At 38.7% G+C, this 9,652-nt stretch overlaps 1 protein-coding gene across 1 annotated transcript; it reads left to right on the forward strand.

The window, feature by feature from the left end:
- Positions 1–329: 329 nt before the first annotated feature.
- LOC108115431 (probable disease resistance protein RPP1) lies at positions 330–2,588 on the forward strand. Its single transcript, XM_041818281.1, has 4 exons — positions 330–1,107; positions 1,168–2,008; positions 2,059–2,192; positions 2,271–2,588. The coding sequence occupies exons 1-2, from the start codon at positions 519–521 to the stop codon at positions 1,875–1,877; spliced, it is 1,299 nt and encodes a 432-aa protein (XP_041674215.1). The 5' UTR covers positions 330–518; the 3' UTR covers positions 1,878–2,008; positions 2,059–2,192; positions 2,271–2,588.
- Positions 2,589–9,652: the final 7,064 nt, after the last annotated feature.

Genomic DNA, 9,652 nt, shown 5'->3' on the forward strand with positions numbered 1-9,652 from the left:
AACTTAATTCTTCAAACATATCCGGTAAAAATAAATAAATATATAAGTATATGTAGCATATAGCATTTGGCGACTTCTCAGTCGCGGCAATTGATTTATGCATTTATTCAGGCAATTATGCAATTAATTGTTGTCAAACAAAAAGAAAACTCGTTTATACGGTGAATAATCGAGGAATGCGAAAAATTGCCCGCAGCTGTCGGCCGTAAACTATTGACGGTCACTGTCAGCCGTAGGAAGTGCCTGGACCCATGGGAATTAGTATTATACTCAGGGTCAGGGATATGTTAAGCTTATGGGAATCGTCTTTAGCTTTACAAAGATGATGGGTTCATAAAGTAAAGTGTTTATAGTAATAACTATAAGCTATTGGTAAATTAAAGTTTACAAAATATAAGTTTTAAAAAGTATCGAAATATGTTGAATAGAGGTTTTTATGTTTCAAATTCTTTATCACATTGTCATGTAGAGTCAAAAATGTATCAAAATTTTCGTACAGAATAAAATAGTCTGAAAAAATGCCAAAAGCAAAACCCCAAACGAGGATAGTGAGGGCTGCTGCTCCTGTTCGTGTTATTCGTCCTGCCCGTATCCGTGCTCCTGCTCCTAAGACGACGCCGCCATGCATGACCAGTCTGCTGGATCTGCCGGAGGACATCATCCGACTGGTTCTAGACTTCCTGCCCAAAATGACGGATAAAGTGCTGCTGGCCTGTGTGGCCCCCAAGTTTCGATTGGCCTTTGAGGGCTGGGCGCGTGCTCAAAAAAACATTTTGAACATTGAAACTCTGGAGACAGTGCCTCTGCCGGAGCTCATAAGGTTCTTCAAGGTTGCTGGACCTTTTATACGAGTCCTTCAAGTGGACTGTGCGTCCTTCCAAAAAGAATCACTGCTCGTGGAGTTCGTAATGGAATATTGTCCGAATTTGGAGGAGATCAATTACTCTAATGCCACCGATGAGTTTCACTATCGCAATATCATGACCAAAATGACTCATTTGAAACGGGTTAGTATTGAGTGCCTGGATGCAGAGGATGTGCTTAACTTTGATCTGCAGTCCAACCAGGATTTGGAGTCTTTCGAGCTGGTCAATGGTTGCTATACGGGTAAGGGTTTCCATTGTAGGGTAAAAGATTCTTGAATCTAAAACAACTTTTCTTAAAAAGGTAAAAATCTTTGTGGTCTTCCAAACCTTAAAACCTTGGTTCTTCGAGACTGCTTATTATGGAACTCTATGGACTTTGGAATACCTCTGAAATCATTGCACACATTAGAACTCGACGACTGCTGCTTTGAGGTGATGCATCAGAGTCTATATCAGAAGATAGCCGAAAGTTGTACAGACTTAAAGGAGCTCTTCTTCTCGGGCTGTGATACCAACTTCGAGATTATTGCCGAGTTGCCAAAACTGGAGCGATGTACATTGAAGACCTGGATGACCTCCAATGAGCTGAATATTAATTTCCTTAATGTTTTGGCCCAGAACCGGGGCAACAAACTGACCTATCTGCATTTAAATGGTCAGTTTCAGATCACCAATGAACATGCCAGGTGTTTGGGACAGCTGAGTAGCCTCAAGGAACTGCAATTTAGCAACACGGATATCCTGGAGGATGATCACTTTAAGTTCTTTAATGATCTTAGTCAACTGGAGCGTTTTGGTTTGGACTTCTGCGGTCATGTGATGGACATTGGAATGATGAGGTTGTTGCGGAAGTGCCTTCAGCTGAATACTATAGATTTGAGTGATTGCGAGGAGATCACCAATGACTTTGTAATCAACGCCATTGGATACTGCTCCAAGGGATCCGGTCGCAATTTGGTGATCAATGTAAAGGGGACTAAGATCAGGCCAAATATCCTAATGGTGGGTTAATGCTAGTGCTTAATTTTTCAGACTATATCTTGATAATTTTATATTGTAGCATCCGGATTACGTCGATACTTTGAACCGTGTCAAGGTTAATTTTAATTAGAAAGACTGGCCGAAAAACATTAATAAGATTGGTAAGTTGATAATACTCATTGAATATTTTATATATTTTCATATACATTAGGATTTACGTTTTTTAACGATTTATGTTTTAAAAAACAACATGACCTTAATATGCTGAAAGTTAAAGGAAACCTTATCATAGTTGGCCATTCGTTGATTGAAACTTTCAAGAGAAAACCCATTCAAGATAAGTTTGTAAGTATTTTATGGTACAGTTTCTAAGACAAACCTTTTAATTAAATTCCTCAAAACTATTATTTTTCTACCATCAAGGAAGAGCCTTTGTGTGGGAGTACTTTCAATTGAATTCCTTTCCATAACTGAACTGGTGCCCTTGGAAACCATATATCTGAAACAATGGGATCCTCACCGAACTGAGTCATGGTCTAGAGTCTGCCATAAGGAAGTGGACGATATAAATTTATGATCATGCTCACAATGCTCCATTAGCACGCCGATAATTGCGGACAAGCGTGTGCGGTGTTGCTGCACTTTGGGCCTTTGGCTGTAACAACAAATGGAAGCAGGCCTGCCTAACAAAAAACAAAAACAAAATAAAAAAGATAAAAAATAAACCAAAATCAAACAATACGATATTCGATACAGTTCTGAATCCGCGATTCAATTTGATTCGATCGATCGATCGCTGGCAATAAATTTCGCATTCAATTGCTGCTCTATTGGAAGTGAACTTTGTTGCTTTTGGCCGATGATGTCTGTGTTAGCAGCAGGAAGCTGGCGACCCGTTCAGCGATCAGCGACCAGTTGTTTACACTTGGGAAAACCCTAAAACTTCGAATGAATGTGAGCTAGAATCTAAGGAAAAGCGTTAGAAAACCAAAAACAGTGGAAAATGGAAATGGTATTGAATATGAAAGGATACTTTTCTTTGCCACATAAGATCGGTTTCCTATGTTCTAGCTTAACTTTTTTCTCAGTGCACAATATAGATCGCACTCACCTGTGGCCAGTCCATTGGTTAGTCATCGATACGTTTTGCTTTGTTTTGTGTGTTGTTTTTTTTCGTTATTATTGTTGTTGTTGTTTAGACTGACCTCGAGTGGCTCCTTAAATGGCTGTCGGCTGCAATAGCTTTGACTCTCTAATCAGAGGGGGTTAAAGAGGGGCTAGGGGCACCCCAGACAAATGCCTTGACATGTTCAGGTGTCTGCCATGTTCGACTATCTGACTAATTAGTGTACTTTAACTAGACCAGGCTCGCTGACATTTTGGCCATAAATCGCAGATGCATCTTCTTGTTCAACGAGAGGAGAGTTTGCATGAGTAGAGCAAATTAAGCAGGGATTTTCTTGTTTACCTTACCACTTTTTATTTTTCTTCTTTTTTTTTTTAATTTTTAAGATAGACCTTACTATATACTCGAAGCGTGTCCAATCACGCCTGTGAATTATTTAAAAATCTCTGCTGGGCTGTCTTATTTCATAAGAGAGACAAGCCTTAAAATTGTTACCCTGATGCCATAGAAATTCGTGTTGTCGTTGCTGTTGTCGTTCGATGATGTTGTTGTTTTAGTTTGTTGTTGTTGTTGTTCGGGGGCCTTGCGATTATGGGAAATGGCTTTTGCTATCGCTTAGCACACCTCTCGATGGATGAACTTTTAGTATCGCTTAACGCCTGGGAAGAACCCCGAAAAAGGGGCGGAATCTGGGGGGTTTTCATTTTAATGGAGTGAGTGGAAGTAAAAGGCATTCGACTCTTGGGAAAAGTTAAGTAACTGTTTTAGTTAACAAAAATAGTTAAACAAATAAAATGGCAAGGCAAAAAAGGATAACATTAGTTTAAGATCTATAAATGTTTCCTTGACTTGTCGTTGTTTTCTTTATTTTTTGAAATATTTTACTTATTATTTAACATCAATTTTAAGTAGTCGAACTTAACCCTTTTATCATGATAGTTTTAAATATTTTAACTACCTTGCACGTAAAGTTGATTAATAATTTCATTTACTAATTTCCCTTCCTACCTAACATTTTCCAACCCATCTTAACAGGTTAGAAATCTCTTAATTTCTAATGTTTTTGTGAAACATTTAATTCCCGTCGATTTGAAATAAAATTTTATTAGACACCCACAGACATGCGGTGAATGACCCACTTTGTTTTGGATTCGCAAATTATTTTGTGGCACGCCACATGCTGCAACACCAGCAAGCAGCAACAAAGATACCACCAAGACTTGCCAACATTAATTTAATATTAAAATTACAATATTTTCGTTTCTCTTTTCTTTTTTTTTTTGGGCAGATCCGAATTCATTTGATTCTTCGGAGATGTTTTCATGCACGATTCATGGACTTGCTGCTGCTGCTGCTGCTGATGATGATGATGATGATGCAAAAGTTAATTTGCGAATGCACACTCCTTGTTCTTGGGCTCCTCAACTGATGCTGATGAACTTTTTGGGCAGAGGCGAGTGATTGGCACATTAGCAACAAATTGTTAGTACATCTTATTTAAGCCGTTTAATTAATTCCGCGCATTTTGACTAACCATAAAATTCGAGGGAAAAACATAACAAATGAAATCAAAAATGTTTGAGATTTGTTAAGAGGAATTGGAAATACTCTTTAACATTTTGTGATCTGTTTTTGGTGATTAAGCTTGTAATTACAATGATTTTCTTAATACATTTATATCTGTTTATTGACTTGTTTTATATAGGATAATCTTAAGAAAAATTGGATTGTCCTAAAACCATATGTTTGCCTTCAACCACCTAAACCTCTTATTTTGTAAATTAGCCTCACATTATTCATAGACCACATAACCTTATGTAAGTGTATAGCCCGCATTTAGAATCTAAGAAATAGAAGACCAAATTGCGGGAAAAACAATCAGCCAAGCCACGAAGTTAGCCCGACTTCGAGCATCTCTTGGCCAGCATCTCTGGCCAATTGCCGGTGGAAGACGTGCCTAGGCTTGTCAAGGTGCCCCCGACTTTGTCTGGCTTTCTGGCTTTAATTCCCCCCGGATCTTCATTGGGTTATGGCTATATAGATACATAGTTACAGTATGTTGTGGGCACACATCGAAGCTACCTTCAATTTGACAAAAGCCGCTGGCAGACAATCCACGATTGCATGTTGCCTTTCAATTGCTGACCAAGTTCTCCGTCCTGTTCTCCACTATCAATTGATACAAATCTATGCAATTTTAGTATATAGAGACATAAAACATGGACCACTGCTGCCAGCTATTGCCACACTGAATGTCAATAAATAATACAGTGAAGCCTCTCGACTGGGTAAGTTTATACATATATATTTGTATATATATACTATATAGACAGAACATATCGGCTTGCCTTAGCTTGAGACAGGTCGAGGTCGCCTTTGAGCGCCGCAGGTGAGAAAATGGCCAACCGCCGCCGAGAGAGACCCAAAGATGCCACTTTTTTGTTGCCTCCTAACATGCAACTGGTTGCCAATGCCGCAGGCTTAGACATTGAGAGAAAAGTAAGAAAATACTCTGGTTTGTTTTGGTTCTCGAGAATCAATAACTTTCTTTTTATTTTTTAGTTTAAGTGAGTGGGAAAATGTATGGAAATATTAAATGTAAATTTTGTATTAGGGTTTTGTTTAGTAAATCAAAGTTAAAGTGTAAAAGGGTTAATATTTTCTAAATATTTAACGGTTGAGTATTTATTTTCAGTGTACCGCCATCTTCGTCTAGTTTATAACAGGCAATTAGAGACAACTGCGGTTGGAATTGGGTATACACTGAGATAGTTTTAGTTTTAGTTGTATTAAAAAGTAACCTTAACAAGAATCAATATTTTATTTTTTATTAATACTTCTTTAAAAAGCATACTTAAAGCATACTTTGGTATATGCTTTTATCATATAAACATTTAATACTCTCCTAATTAAGATCAACTTCCCTCAGTGTCGCGGCATCTTCTTCCATCTTGGGAGCCAGCAATTGGAGCTGCCAGTGGTGTTCTGTCTAGAACATAGTGTGCTCTTTATCACTGACAGATTGTACTGGCCATTTAATTTATGGCGATTCTCACATGCAGTACTACTTGGCTACATCATGGAATCCGCTGGTGAACTGAAAAAAAAAAAAAGAAACTGTGACGGTATCGTATTGCCGCCGGGCATGATGAGAGGGGCATTCGAGTTATTCAATCCATTTGCCTGGGCAACCTTTAGAAACTCATCCATCTGCATAAATCAATTGTTGACTGCGATTTACAAATGAGACGATGCGGATATTTGCTCCTATTGGGGGTTGCAGAATAACTTCCCTAATGCCATTTGGCTTGAGAACCGAATCAATGTCAGGTGATTCCAGATCCGAGATTTCTCATTAATCAGATTGCGATGTCAGTTATATAATTTCAATAGACAACTGATTTACTTCCGTTTACTAACAAAACTTAACTTAAAATAATTCTGGATTTTCCTTTTATATATCCTCAAAGGTTTGAATTCCTAACACAATCTAAAAACCTTTTCCTAAAATGTAGAATGTAGAAGTTAATGCCTAACCAACTTATGACTTAACCCTTAATGTTATATAACTGGCTAACCGAATACCATTTTCTTAAATATATTCCATCCAGTTTTAAAAATAATCCTTTGTTATTTTCAACCATTTTCCCACTCAACTTTCCCTACAATTTATGTCACGCTGCATTTTTATGGTCACGGCAAAAACTATTTTTACAGAGAGAAAACTATGGCAAAAAGGACTAGAAAAATGTAGTGGATGGTGAGTGGGGACTGCAGCACGTGTCGTTATCCTTTGGCTATTTCCGGCCACTTTCGCTGCAATGGAGCGGAAGGCGGCGAGTGAAGCAAGCACAACGGTGACGTCATGAGTGGGTGGTGCTGAGCACTCAGAAATAGACCACCCAGCCAAGGACAAGTGACGTCAGACGAGAGCGAGGCGACTAGTGTAGTAACAAGGACGTCATCACGGAAACGAGATGGCTATAACGAAGGGGAAAACTGAGCCGCCGGCCGGTGTTTTTCCTCTGCCTCGGCCTACTCACCTGGCTATTTGCACCTGTCTGTTTCCTCTCACCACCCCCTCTTTTCCACCCATTTGATTTTCCACTCATTCATTCATGCCCGTCGTCTGCTGTCTCGTTCTGCACAATCGCGCATGTCCCTACGACGGCTAAGTGATGACGTCTTTGTTTCGCCCAATCGATTTCTCTGTGCTCGCGCTTTCACTTGTGACGTCATTAGATGCGTGCCATACGCCAGCCGCCGTGTTCGTTTGACTATAAATAATGGACGCCAATTAACGCTGGAAATTGATAATCGGTAAAGCCAATTGATGGACCACCGAATAAACGTGAAACTGAAACCGCAACCGAAGGATAATAAGATTTCCAGCTAATGGGATACTTCTTGTGGGGTTTACAGGGCCGGAAAAAGGCAGCAGCCTATAAAACTTTAAAGAGCAATGCCTCTTAAGTTTGAAGAAAGATTCTGTAAAATGTATTTCATGAAAAAGTCTTAACAAAATAAGAATAAAACACTTTATTATTAATTAATTTTTGTTCCATAACTAATATAACCCTAAAAGTCTTGTAAAACTTTCTATAAACTCATAGAAACAAATTGCCTTTCCACAAACTAAAACCATCGAAATTATACAAAATGTAATGAAATTAGGGAACCAAACCAGAAGTCCCAAATCACAGTCATCATCCATAATTTAGACTAAAAATGTTAGGCTAAGTAATTACAGCCCAGACCACACACTACCCAATCATTACGAATACCAGGTGGGATCCTCCTCATCCAAGACTCTACTATCGATTTTACACGCATTATCCACTGAACCTACGAATATATCTACGAGTATATACATGGGAAATGCGTATATATGACCACGTAAAAAGGCATATCTATAATTTTGGGCTTGTCCGTTGAGGTCAAAGACACACACAGCAAAACGCCGGTAGCCCCAGTTCCCCCTTCTATAGTATTCGGCGTGTGACTGAGGTTTTTCCGACGTCATATACACATTTTCCCATATAGCCACAGGGGCAGGAGCTGCGTCAGTTAATTCAATTTTATTGATAACACGGTTGTGTAGAGATAATGGTGGAACGTATTTAATGGGAAACAAAACCAGAAACGAGAGATTAGTAATAAGAGAAATACATATTGAGAAAAATAGAATGCCATTCATAATAATATTACTCAATTTTAGAGAAGCAAAAAGATTCGAGCTTATTAATAAATATTAATTTGAAGTTTAATCTTATTAAAATAAAATATAAATGAGTAACTTCTAACGTTTTTATTCCCAGTGTAGAGACAGATAAGCAAAGGACAAACAAACCACAAAAAGTGTTGCCTACTTAGGGGCGTGCGTGACGAAAATGCGAGGCAGTCTCTGTCCCTCCCCCTTGTGGTTTTTGTAGAGGGACTGAAAGGAGGTGGAGTGTGTCTCTCAACCATGGTAGCTTGTAGACGTGACGCGGTCAAGACGCAACGGAAGCAAACCATAAAATCAATGCCTCACATCCGTTCATCCGCTGGTTGCCGTTGCTTCCCCTTCAAATCGCCGGATGGCGTGCCTGCGTAGGGAATTTAATTTCAAGACAGCGGGGTGCAGTTTGTGGGTGGCAGCGTTCGAGTTCGTTTTCTCAAGGTCGTAGCTGTCAGGAATAATGGGATAAGTTGTGCAGTTCAGCTGGGAAATGGCAAACATTTTGGTTGTAAAGTTTAAAGGGATTTTAAAGAAGAAAGTTCTGGTAAAGAAACAAATGTTGTTTCTAAGATTACAAGCAAATGTATTTACCTTTAATAAAGTTATAACATACAAAATATATCCTCTGCAGTCCAAATTTCTTGCTGACCAAAAAAATTATTAGCTTTATTAAGTCATGAATTTCAACATGAATTTGATCATATTTATCCAATACCCAAGTCCCCCGCTGCCATAATTTACCTGTGAGCCCGTAAATCATCTCCCTAACCATCGACTTACCCCACTTAAAACCGCAAATGTGCATTGCCTCATTGCATTTGGTCGTTTTGGCCGAAGAGAGGAGATACCCCTGCCAACTGGGCGTATACTTGATGATATTATGACATGTTCGCCTTTAAAACCCCACCAAAAAAATGTTATTTAGGCACAAAATAGCACAAAATTGCCAGGGCACAAAAAAACGAAAAGGAATACACCTATATATTTATGTGAAGTTACAAATATTAATAGTTAAACGAAGGCAGGAAAAAAAATAATGACAATAATTCGCCACAAAATGCACCTGCAGGCTAAGCAGTCAGCGGAGTTTTTGGTTTCGTTTTCTATTTGGTATTATTTTTTTTTGGTTTTTTTTTTTTTTTTTGTATATTTTTAGTTAGCCAGAGGAAGTCACAATTTTTTGGGCAAGGAAAAAAAAAAAAGTGGGCATCGAAAGTGAAGTTTATAAAAAAGGGTTGGCGAATCCCAAAATGCAATTTATGCAAATGAGCCGAGAGGCGCCGTTGCAAATGCGGCAGCAATAGATGAAGCAAAGAAAAAACAATGCAAAGTGCCGCATGCTAATTGAAATTTACAGGGGGGTGGGGATAGTTTTTCTTTAGCAGCAAAATCAAAGCCTAAATAGCAATCAAAAAGAGCAAAAATTCCTTAAATTAAACTCACGAACTGGCGGCGCAA

Source organism: Drosophila eugracilis, unplaced genomic scaffold (assembly GCF_018153835.1).
Source record: "Drosophila eugracilis isolate 14026-0451.02 unplaced genomic scaffold, ASM1815383v1 contig_1197, whole genome shotgun sequence".
Classification (NCBI taxonomy): Eukaryota; Metazoa; Arthropoda; class Insecta; order Diptera; family Drosophilidae; genus Drosophila; species Drosophila eugracilis.

What these genes read in the sequence shown, in the direction of transcription:
- LOC108115431 (XM_041818281.1), top strand. Translation starts at nt 519, where the DNA reads ATGCCAAAAGCAAAACCCCAAACGAGGATAGTGAGGGCTGCTGCTCCT. An exon ending in GGTCAATGGTTGCTATACGG is followed by an intron (nt 1,108 to 1,167) that starts GTAAGGGTTTCC and finishes TTTCTTAAAAAG; the next exon opens with GTAAAAATCTTTGTGGTCTT.